Consider the following 12,310-nt stretch of genomic DNA (forward strand, 5'->3'; position numbering starts at 1 on the left):
GGTACGTGCGCCTCTCACTGTTGTGGCCTCTCACGTTGAGGAGCACAGGCTCCGGACGCGCAGGCTCAGCGGCCATGGCTCACGGGCCCAGCCGCTCCACGGCATGTGGGATCTTCCCGGACTGGGGCACGAACCCGCGTCCCCTGCATCGGCAGGCGGACTCTCAACCACTGCGCCGCCAGGGAAGCCCGATCATTTGATTTTTGACAAAGGTACCAAGACAATTTAATGGAGGGAAGAACCATCTTTTCAACAAATAGTTCTGGAACAGCTTGGTATCCACATGCAAAAGGATTAATTTGGATCTCTCTCTCACACCAAAGTTAACCAAAATCGATCAAAGACCTAGTGTAACAGCTAAAACTAAAACTCTTAGAAGCATGCATAGGCATACATCTTCATAATTTTGGGTTAGTGAACGGTTCCCTCGATATGACACCAAAAGCACAAGCAACAAAAGAAAACAAGATAAATTGGATTTCCTCAAAGAATAAATGATAAATTAGGCTCCATCATAATTAAAAACTATTGTACTTCAAAGAACATTATCAAGACAGTGAAAAGACAGCCCACAGAATGGGAAAAAAATGTTTTACAGATCATATATCTGATAAGCGTCTGGTATCAAGAATATATAAAGAACTCTGACAACTTAGAGACAAACAGCCTGATTAAAAAGTAGGCAGAGGAATTTAGTAGACATTTCTCCAAAGGAGATCTACAGATTGCAAATAAACACAAGAAAATGATGTTTAACATATGTAGTCATTAGGGAAATGCCATAATAAAAGCCACAGTGATAAACCACTTCACACCCACTAGGATGACTATAATAAAAAAAGTGGGCAATGAAAAAAGTCTTGGTGAGGATGTAGAGAAATTGAGAACCTCTTACTTACCATGCTGATGGGAGTGTAAAATGGCACAGCTGCTTTGGACAAGACTAGCAATTTCACAAATGGTTACGCATAAGTTACCATATGACGCAGCAATTCTACCCCTAGGTATAGTGGACCATTGAACAACATGGGTTTGAACTGTGTGGGTCCACTTAACATGCGGATTTCTTTCACTAAATACACACTGCAGTCCACTACCTGATCTGAGGTTGAATCCTTGGATGTGGAACTGTGGATATGGAGGGTGGATTGTAAAGTTTCAGGTGGATTTTCAGCTGTGGGGAGAGTCTAACCCCTGTCTTGTCCGAAGGTCTGTTGTATACCCAAGAGAAATGAAAACACGTCAGTGCAAAAACTTGTGCAGTTGGTCATTGCAGCCAAAAAGTGGAAACTGCCCAGGTCTGTTAATTGGTAAATGGTTAAAACTAAATGTGATGTGTCTTTACAATGGAATATCATTCAGCAATAAAAAGGATAATGTGATACATGCAACAACGTGTTTGATGAACCTTGAAAATATATGCTAAGTGTAAGAAGCCAGGCACACGAGACCACGTACTGTGATTCCGTCTGTATGCCATGCTCAGAATACACAAATCCAGGGACAGGAGAGTACATTAATGGTTCCCAGGGGCTGGGGAGGGAGGAACTGGGGAGGGGACTGCTAATGGGTATGGGGTTTCATTGGGGGTCGATGAAAATGTTTTGGAGTTTGATAATGGTGATGGTGGCACAACCTTGTTAATATGCTAAAAACCATTGAATTGTACATTTTAAAATGGTGAATTTTCTGATGGGTGAATTGTATCTCAGTAAAAAAGAAAATCAACAACAAAGGAGAAGTCACCCCAGATCCCACTGCCCAGGGACAGCCACAGCTCCTGTCGATTGAGCAGTTTACCAAATGTGGACTCGGTGCTAGGCACCTAAGCCCTTTATTTATTTATTCCTCACAGTGGCTTTATCAGTCTTCTGTCAGGCCTGAGCCCCCTGACCCCTCCGGTGCTCTTCCCTCTACCTCGCTGTGCCTATTTTTACAAAGAATTTTGAGTGAAGAGAGAGCTTGCTGATTTGGGGTATCGTTAAAATACTGTTTTATAGAGTTAGGTGCTTTACTCACACAGTTGACTAAAATATATTTGTGGTGTGGTTCGGTTAGCACTCAGCACTCAAGCTTAAAGGAAGTCAAAAACTGGAGAAAAGGGTTAAATCTCTGAAGTTAGGTTTTTAGTACCGAGGATTTTATGTTCATCTTTCCCCCCAGAGATTATAAGAAAGAAACAAGTAAAACTAGAAACTTCCTTAAGTGGCCATTCATCTCGGCCTTTGTAATGCTGGGGTAGAAAAGCTGGTTGGATTTTGTTTCCATAAAATGCTAGTCATCAGAATATGCTATGGTCCATTGCTTTTCTATGAAACTAGAGAGTTTTAAAGTAGAAGGCATCGAGAATACACGCTAGCATGGAAAACTGTTAGCAGTGGTTAGTTTTGTTTATGAAGTACTCTTTAACATTTCAGAGCAACCAGTCATGGGTTCAGGAGTTTTATCTCCTGTGTTCTCCTTTATTGACTGTTAGTTCTATCTGAGTGGACGTCTAAAACTTAAAACTCCTTGCAAAAACAAGCGAAACTTGGTTAGTAATTTTTTTCTTTTTTAGGAGAGTTATTCAGACTTTTTAATGGCTTTGACATGAAAACACTGTATTTTTTAAAATCTTGAATTTAAGATACTGGTGCTCTGGCTTTTCATCTTGCATTGTGTGATTAAAGAAAATTTATTAATTTTCTGTGAAAGTTTATTATTTCTAGAAACTTCCTGAATAGTTTGGTCCTGAGAAGTTTTTACCAAAGTGCAGGTGATTTAGTAAATCCTGCCATTTACTGTCTTGCTTTCTGATTGAAGCAAACTTGTTTTTAGTAAATATTGGCATTGAGGTGTGAACGTCCAGGTAAATAGCGAGGTGTATTCTTTCTTCCCCAGAAAAATGCTCTCAAAAAGTTGAGTTTAATACAATAAACACTCTACTTAGATATCATAATCTCATTATAAATTTGATGTAGATGGACCAAGCTTGAATTCTCAATTCCATAAAGGCAGAAACTGTTTTTGCCATTCTGTAGAATCCCAGAGTTTATCTTTATGCTGTGTCCATAGTAAATGCTTGATAAATGTTTGTTATATAAATTGTAATCACATATACGTTTAAATTACACATACTGTTTCGTAACACACACCCCCCACACACAATTAACTGAAATGTTCCCAACTGATAATACTGTGTGTCATAATTTCTCTTAATGTTTTTATCTCTCTTTAGGTTGGTATTTTGTGTGGCATCTTTTTTTATCAAAATTCAAGTTTCTTCGGGAACTGGTGGGAGACACAGGATCTCAGGAGGGAGATCATGAACCTTCAGGGTCTGAAACAGAAGAAGATGCTTCGTCATCTCCACACAGGATCAGATCTGCTCGCCAAAGGAGGGTACCTGTTGATGAAGGCCACTGACCTGAGCCGTGGTCCTCTGATAGTGAATGACAAAGGACACTGGGAGCCTCTCTCTGTAATGACTTGGCTTTGCAATCTGCTAAAAGATTGAAGAACATTCATTCTTGGATCTTAAGTCCAATTCAAAAAAAGATTTACATGTAAGCCATATGAAAATAAAGGGAATTACAACCAAATCGGACCATTGCAGATTTCATCGTAAAGATAATTTTTGTTTATATACTTCTACATATATACTTATTCTTTGACTCTTGGGCTTATCTTCTTGCACTGGTGTTAATCTGGTAAATATTACAGGCTTGAAAAACCATATTTTGTTAATATTAGTTCTATGTTGTACTTTTTTTTCCCCCACATTATACCTTGTCTGAAATCGGGATGCATTTTACGATTACTGTCAACCAGGCAGTAGTCATGGTGCAATTATCCTCGCCTGTGCCTGTGTGGACTTAAGGTTTGTCCTGTTGTTGGTATCAAATGTGTCAGGTTTAATTGGCTTTTAAAAATGTCTTCAAAAAGATTACACTATGATTCAGCATTGAAACGAAAAGTTATCGTGTATGCAGAAAAGCATGGAAACAGAGCAGCAGGGCGTACGTTCGATATTAGTGAAGCAGATATCCGTCGCTGGAGGAATGACCGAAATTCCATATTTTCTTGTAAAGCAACAACAAAATGCTTTACGGGACCTAAGAAAGGAAGATACCCACAAGTAGACGAAGCTGTGCTACATTTTGTCAGTGAGACACGTGCAAAAGGACTGCCTGTCATACGCCAGGCGATGCAGCTGAAGGCAGGAGAAATTGCCAAAACCCTTGGAATAGATGAAACAAAATTCAAAGCAACAAGAGGCTGGTGCGATCGATTCATGCATCGAGCAGGACTGTTGTTAAGGTGTCAAACATCATTTTGTCCAGCGCTTCCTGCTGATATTAAACCGCAGGCAGTGCTGGAGTGCTGTATTAAGAGATGCTGCATTGCTGGCACCCTTGATGATGCCAAGGGTGCTGTGGTCTGGGAGAATGCAGACACCGATGGCTGTGATTTGAGTGATTCAGAGGAGTTAGACCCAAGACTATGAAGTTATAGTCATAACTTAACCAACTTATTTCATCATACATTTTCTTTACGTATGCACAAGATTGACGCGATAAAGATCTGTTTAACTCTAAAAGCTGTTTGAGTAAATTTAAAAAGTAGACGTTCTACAGGATACACAAGCATTGTGTCATAGTTTAATTGCCTATGTGTTTTCTTAGTGATACGTGTGGTGCGTCTTACAATTGATGGCATCTTAGGTTAGGAAAAAAGTAGTCTGTAAATTTATTTTTCTTTCTAGGATAGCAATTATTTATTGGGGACCTTAATTCTGACTCTTAGAATGTTGTTAAAATAGTTATCCTCTGTGAGATACATTTTGGAGCACCCTAGTCAAGATTTTAGAGTAGTAACTTGGGAATCTAGGCCCCATCCTCTACTTTAGGAAGAGTAGGATTAGTTACTCCTTTTGTATGGGAGGACTTCATGCTCAAGGCATGTGTTGTGGAGAAAATACTTCTTCACAAACAGCAATTCAGTGACAAGACCTCAGAGGTACTGGGTATTGAGGAAAAAATAGAGAGTGGGTGAAAACGCCTGCTTTACTGTAAAATGATTCTTGCCAGGTTCCCGCGTTTGTCTTCACTGAACTTTGGACTGCCTGTTGCCTGGGGAAGGGAGATGTGGATTAAAGAACCTTCCTGTTTAGTGCTGCCTGCTTTATACAAGCATGAAATGCGAAGCCAAGTTATTTTATTAATCCAAGTTCTTTTTACGTTTGAAACCTTTGTTTCTCAAGAGCTAGTCATTACAGGACATCACCTCTGTTTTATGATGGTGTGGAATTTTGTCTGATACCTCATACTTCATGCTGATAGTTTTGTTGTTTATTAACGGTTCATCTGCTCTGCCCTAAGGTGGTGAACACCTCTGCTGTCATTGTAGCCCTTTGGATGTACTAAAAGGGAATTTTCAGAGTTTAACTTTACTTTTAAGTATTTGCTAAGGAGAGGTCCCTAGCAGCTGAGAGTGGGGCACAGTCTTTGTCTTTATTTCCTTAGTGGATGCAGTTTTCTGTTTTTATGTGACTATATTGATTAACAAAACAGTGACACAAGTTTCAAGCATTAATTTGAATGCTTCATACTAGCTAAATATCACATTAAAACGCTCATCAGTTAGAGAGAACTTTAATGCTTCTTGGTGCTGGAGGATATTTGAATTAGATCTTTTGCAGTCTGATATTTGGAGCTGTGGATTCCGCTTTGTAGTGGGTACCTTAGGTTTAGGTAATGGTTGCTGACACACTTTAAGTAGCTGGTAAACTTCCTCTTGTGTCAGTATTAAGAATGATGGCCAATATAACCCCTAAAATCTGCAAGGGTCATCCACAAATTAATCCCTGAAAGATGTACATGTTGGTATTATTTATTAATATTTATGCTTTTATGGTTGTCTTTTAAAAATAGAATTGTGTGAAATGTTCTGCTTAACTTGCTTGGGAAGTATAACCAAAGTATATTAATAGCTCACACTCTACCGTGTTTTAACTCTTAGGAAAGTGAAATCACTGCTGCCAATATGAGAATTCTACAAACGAATTCCTTTGTTTAAAACGTTTTTTTCCTCCCAGTACACTCGCCATAGTACATATTTCTAAGGCCACTGAGAGAGGCAGGAGAAATAGTTGTTAACACAGAATTATTTGTGTGATACAGTGTTTTTGTTCTTTTTCCTGTTTTAGTGCTTTTGTAGCTGAACTTACAGAACTCATCGTAAGTGCATTTTCAGTTTCTTAGTAGGAGACGGAGTAGCCTGTGGTCAGTTTTAAAGTTTAGAGGGTCCTGAGCATTAAAGACACAAGTATTAGTCTTGTTTGAGTCCTCACAAACAGTGATGGCGAACAAGGACGTCATCGTTTGAGGATTAATTCTAAAATGAGGATTCTGGTGGGTGCTTTTCCTTCCCAACCAACCGTTTCCAAATCTTTTTCTTCTTTTGCTTCTGAAACTTTTGTGAAGATTGCCTGTATCAAATTTATTGGTAGCATTGCTCTGATTTCAAGGCCAAAAAACGCTAAGTATTTGTGTGACATTGTTAAATAAGGTTTTTAATATTTACATAAAGCTAAAAATAGAATTCATCCAGTGGATTTTTGTAGTGATGTTTTCATGGTGGAAACATAAATACGTCATTTTGTGGTGAATAGCCAATTTATAGACATGCTGACCCATTTCTTCAGGTGTTATCAGATTTAAAAACAACTTCGAACTGTTATTTTGCTGAAAGTTGGCAATATGTTAAGTAACGGAATCACAAAATAGGGCATTTTAAACCAAACTGTGTTGAAAGGTTTGAAAGTAGTACATTTTTACTTTTAAGAGCAACAGTTTTTGAAATTATTTTAAGTCAACAATGCAGTATTTTTTAAAGTCAGTTTTTCTTAAAAGGTATTTTAATGTGACATGTAACCAATGTAACTTTAGCTTTTGACTGGTAAACTTCAAGTGCTTTTATATTTCAGGTTGACTTTAAAAAGCCAATGAGCAGTACTCAGAGGTTATGGATCCTTAAGCAATTAATGGAATAGTATTTTGTTATGGAGTCTAGGATTATTGTCTGCCTTTAAAGTATTCTATAGTTTTTAACTTAAAGCATAAAGAGTAACATTTTATCTTATATTAATTTAAAAAGTTGCATTTTGCATTTGTTAATATACATGTGTCGCCTGTTTTATGACCAGTGTTTACCCCTCTAAGTCAGTTCTATGCATAACCATTCACCAAATACTGCTGCTCTGGTTTCTTAGAGGAAACATTCTGTGCTATGCTATGATGTATTGTCATCTTGCTGCTTGACAAATAGGTTTATAAGGAATTAGAACTGTGTGTGTTAATAGTACCTTTGTATAACGAGATGTAAAATTAGAGATGAGTCTGTGTAAACGATTACTCACTGTTTTAGAACTGGTCAGCACTGTATCTAAAGCTTCTGTGGTTTTTATGATGCTTCACTTCACACAGAATAAAGTAAAATGGAAACAAAAGTTGTGTTTGTTTCATTGATAAAGAATAAGAAGCATGAAGGGTACCTTGGACATGAGGGATTGGAAACCAGCCACTTTTACCAGTGGTTCACCCTTCACCTCATTTGTCAAACTCTAAACATCTATAAGAATTAAGACAACATCTCAGTAGTATTCCTAGTGCCATGAAAGTAATTGACTTGGAACCTAAGGGCACATAGCATTAGAGCTAATTTACACTTCAAGTTTAGCCTTTTTTCTTCTCACGCTTTATCCAGTACCTTCAAGATTGTTTTACGAATCTGTTTACCGAAGATCATGTCTCACATTTTGTTAGTATTAACCACCAGGAAGACTGAGTGAGGGAATGGACCAAAGCCAAGTGGAAAGATGGAGGGATGCCTTGGAACCCATTTGCAATAGGAGACCATGAATTGCAGTGGCTGAGTGCCAAGTACTGATTTTTCTTCTGCAGTGCTCGCCTGCCAAGAATGTAGAATGGAAAAAGTGGACTGTGTCAGGGTCAGGCTTTGTCAGGTAGGAGTGTCCAAAGGGCACAGTCACTTGAGATTGCCAGAGACTGGCCGTGGGGTTTGGGCTGGGTTGCGAGAGAAGTCGGATCAGTAAGGCACTGATAAATGGGGCAAATGGAAAGGGATAGAGACTGAAGATAATAAAATGCATGTGCCATAATGTATCTAGTGGATAGAATAGGAAGTTTGGGGTGGAGATTAGGACTTCAGAGGTGAAGCAACCATAGCAAAGGGGAATCTGAGAACTGTGACACGTTCTAGGGTGTCATGTGGATTGTCATCATGGCCACTAACAGTTCTGCATCGTGGCTGGAGTTGGGATGGAGGAGACGACCATGACCTGGGGGACCAGGTCGGGGACTTGGAGGACTGACCTTAAGGTCTGGGATGTCAGGTGGCCCTTAAAGGAGGAAGGAGTTTCCTGAAAATGAAGGAGGAGCTGTGAGAATTTCTCTTCATCCTGTCCCCCGGCACCTCTCCGAGCCAGCACTTGATGGTTACATACAATTAAGTACTTTGGTTATAAAATGATGCTGTTTATGGAAAACTTTGCTGGGGATGGGGGAGGAGAAAGGAGTTGAGGACAACAAAAGCTTCTCTAAGAATCTTAGGGCGGAGTAGGAGTTCTCCAGGGTTCTGGACAGGAGAAAAGGCAGGTGCCAAGTCAGAGTTGAGGGAAGATGCCGTGTTTGGAGAACCGTAGATAGTTGATTATTCCTGGAATGGAGAGTGATTATGGGGTGCAACATTTTGAAACTGGAGAAGTAGGAGAGATCTAGGTCATCAAAGATCTTGTATGCAATGTCAACGGCTTTGTTTAACGTACTAAGTGGCTGTTCTTGCAGGCACCTGGACAAAGTACAGATGGCTTAGGAAGCTCATGCTGACCGCCCCGAGGAGGTCTCCTTTGGAGACACAATGGAAACAGGGTGAGAGAAAGCTAGCGGCAGGCTTGAAAGGAGTGACGGCCATGGGAAGTTTGAGGACATGAAGAATCCGCAGGGCTTGAGACTGGGTTGTGAAGGCAAGTTACGGAGAAGTGAAGGATGATTTCAACATTTGAGATGGACAACGCTGAGGGATGTGTATGGAAGAAGTAGGCTTGAGGCTGGTCGAAGGGACATGGAAGATGAGAGTCCAGTTTGGGGCATACATATTTGTATTTGAGGTGCTTACAGGCCACTGGGTGGACAGAAATACTAAACAGTTGTGAAAATGGTAGGAGGGCCATCAGTGATCATCAGCGTGTGAATGCAGTTGAAGCTGTTGGCAAAAATAGGATCTGCCAGGGAAGAAGCCAGAATAAGGAGAGACCCAAGGAATGGCCCCTAAGGAGCATCAATATTTCAGAGGCTGGTAAAAGAAAAAGAGGCCGCCAAGGACATTGAGAAGTACTGCTGAGAACCAGGAATATACCCGGAAGGCAACGTGCTTGAGGCCAATGAAGAAAGAGCTTGCAGAAAGGGCAAGTGTTAAACTGATACATATTAAAGAATGATGCCGCTCAGATCTGATTATTAAGAAATTGGGGCAACCTAGTTCTGGCAGAAGTCCGTGCAAAAGAAGATGTGAAATTTCTGCAAGGTGACAGTGGGGACAAATGGAATAGATATCGACAGGAGTCAATTGGACAGGGTTTGTCGATTGATTAGCTATGGGAGGTGAAGGGCAAGGATGAATCATTGGTGGAGGGCTGATGGAGGGCATGGGTGGAGCATGTTAGAGGGGATACGTCCAGGTGCATGGAAGGCCAATGGAAATGGCCACCCTGAGGATACAGGTCAGAACTGAGTTCCTACCCAGATGCTGTAACTTGATAGTTGGCAATTTATTTAACCTCTCTGTTGCCTGGTCTGCTGAGTGAGAATGAGGACGTGCAGGGCTGTTGTAAGGAGTAAATTTTTAAAAACACCTGCTGAGCACACTTCTTTTTAAAAAAAACTTTTTTAAAATTAATTAACTAATTTATTTTTGGCTGCGTTGGGTCTTCATTGCTGCACGTGGGCTTTCTCTAGTTGCAGCGAGCAGGGGCTACTCTTCACTGCGGTGCGCGGGCTTCTCACTGTGGTGGCTTGTTGCGAAGCACGGGCTCTAGGCGCGCGGACTTCAGTAGTTGTGGCTCGAGGGCTCAGTAGTTGTGGCTCGCGGGCTCAGTAGTTGTGGCTTGCGGGCTCTAGAGCGCAGGCTTAGTAGTTGTGGCGCATGGGCTTAGTTGCTCCGCGGCATGTGGGATCTTCCCGGACCAGGGCTCGAACCCATGTCCCCTGCATTGGCAGGCAGACTCTTAACCACTGTGCCACCAGGGAAGTCCCCACACTTCTTAATATATAGTAAGCAACCCATAGTTTCACTCCCACCCGCCTTTCCTTACTTCTTACCTTTGTAACCGAGGCAGCCTCCTAATGACGGCTTGGTCCAGGGGGTGGTTTCGGTTCACTGAGAAGAGTTGAAATGGCGAGAATCACAAAAACACATACGTTCATCTGACAGTCTTTTGAGGTAAGGCCTAGGCTTTTTGTCACTGAATATAGATCCATTGAGTTCAATCTCATTTTCTTTGCAAAAGCCAGACTTATAATTCGGCGACGTCCAGTTTTGTCCTCTTAAAACCGGAACGAGAGCAGAGTCTTGCAGAGCAAAGATTCTTACTGTAGTGTTATTCTGTCTTTGACAGTTGCCTTGCTTGTCCCTAGATGGACAGGATTTTTTGCATCTTGTCTTTATCAAATTTTTCCGAAACATTCAACTAAATTTTCATAGAAACAGCAACCCTTTACTCACACTCGTATTTATTTGTGACATTTCATTATGTAATTGCAATATCAGAGACAACTGAAGTAAGCAGGTTTGGGAACCATTTGGGTTAGACAGAAGTCATCTGGTGAGAAAAATATGTGTGCATACAAGACACTAATCCTCTGTTCTTGATTAGGTACCCCACCCAGGCGGGGACTGTGCATCTCATGTCACAGAGCAAATTGAAGCCTCAGCCTGGAATCTCCTTACCCTTCCACGGAGCCTTCATACATCTGTCTATATCTCTTCCGACCCTCTCCTTCCCTCCTACGTTAGAGGACAGACCCCTCTGCTATATGAAACGAATTTCGCCTGTGCTTTGGATCCCGTTCTACCTTTTCAGCAAGTTAACAGTCAGTTATTTCTTCTGTACACTCAATTGCTCTCTGTCATCTGGCTCGCTCTCTCCAACATCTAGACGTATTCAGTAAATATATTCTATCTTGAAAGAAGGAAAGGTCCCGCCTACTCTGGCCCCTCAGCTGCCAGTGGCCCCTGCCTTGCCACGTCACACCAGACTTCTCTGAGTAGGTGTCTCCATGACCCTGGCGCGAAATCTGAAGGACATTTTCCAGCCCTCAGCTTTGCCTGACTTCCCAACAGCGTTCGTGTGGTTGCTCGTCTCTTCCTCGCTCCTTGAAGCCTTCTTCTCCTTTGGCTCTAATGATACTAAATTCTGGCTCTACTGGTTTTAATCCTTCCTCTCATTTCAGGCGTATCCTGCAGTGCAATGTCAGAGTTCCTCGGGGCTAGGTTCTCACCCCCTCTTCCTTCCTGTCTCCTCTGGCAGCCCTGTCTGTGTCCTCAGCTGCCACCTCTCGGCCAGTGGAGTCACATTCCTGTCTCTTGAGCCAGTGATCTTCTCAGTGTCCCCTCTTGCTTGTCTTAAACACTGGTCTCACCCAGCATCTGCGACCGTTTTGATACTGGGGTCATACCAGCCTGCCTGTCGACCGTTGTAAAGTTGACAAACCAGGTGTCACTGTTGACCTTTCTTTTTTGTTTGTTTGTTTCTTTTACTTTTTGGCTGTGCCCTGTGGCATGTGGATCTTAGTTCCCCCACCAGGGATCGAGCCCTCGCCCCCTGCATTGGAAGCGTGGAGTCTTAGCCACTGGACCACCAGGGAAGTCCCTCTTGACCGGTCTTTTGGGTCCCTTATTCAACACATCAAGTCTGGTTGACTTTACTTCTGAAATAGCTCTTGGAGCCTTCTCTACTTTCGTCCATTTTCCTATTACCCTCTGTAGGCGATGAAGTGTAGCAGTCATGAGGGTGGCCTCTGGAATTGCGACCTCTGCGTGCCTCATTTTTCATCTGTAGAATGGGTATGATCGTAGTACCTATCTCATAGGGCTTCTTTAAGGATTGAATAAGTGAACACACACAAACATGTAGAATAGCTCCCAGACCCCACTGCTCTGATGCCCACCTGGATCCTGTGATAGTGGCTGTCTCAAATCCACGACAGCCCCTCTCCAGCCTTCTCTCCTCCTTGTTGCCAGAGTGATCTTT

General features: G+C 41.7%; 1 protein-coding gene across 1 annotated transcript in view; it reads left to right on the plus strand.

The window, feature by feature from the left end:
* The window catches only part of SMIM13 (small integral membrane protein 13), a 15,575-nt gene extending 8,092 nt beyond the window's left edge, over positions 1-7,483 (plus strand). The window contains exon 2 of the mRNA XM_024764345.1: positions 3,218-7,483. Coding sequence (XP_024620113.1) covers positions 3,218-3,405 — 188 coding nt within the window. The 3' untranslated portion in view covers positions 3,406-7,483. The remainder of the gene's footprint in view (positions 1-3,217) is intronic.
* The last annotated feature ends 4,827 nt before the right edge of the window (positions 7,484-12,310 follow it).

Source organism: Neophocaena asiaeorientalis, unplaced genomic scaffold (assembly GCF_003031525.2).
Source record: "Neophocaena asiaeorientalis asiaeorientalis breed wild unplaced genomic scaffold, Neophocaena_asiaeorientalis_V1.1 scaffold427, whole genome shotgun sequence".
Classification (NCBI taxonomy): Eukaryota; Metazoa; Chordata; class Mammalia; order Artiodactyla; family Phocoenidae; genus Neophocaena; species Neophocaena asiaeorientalis.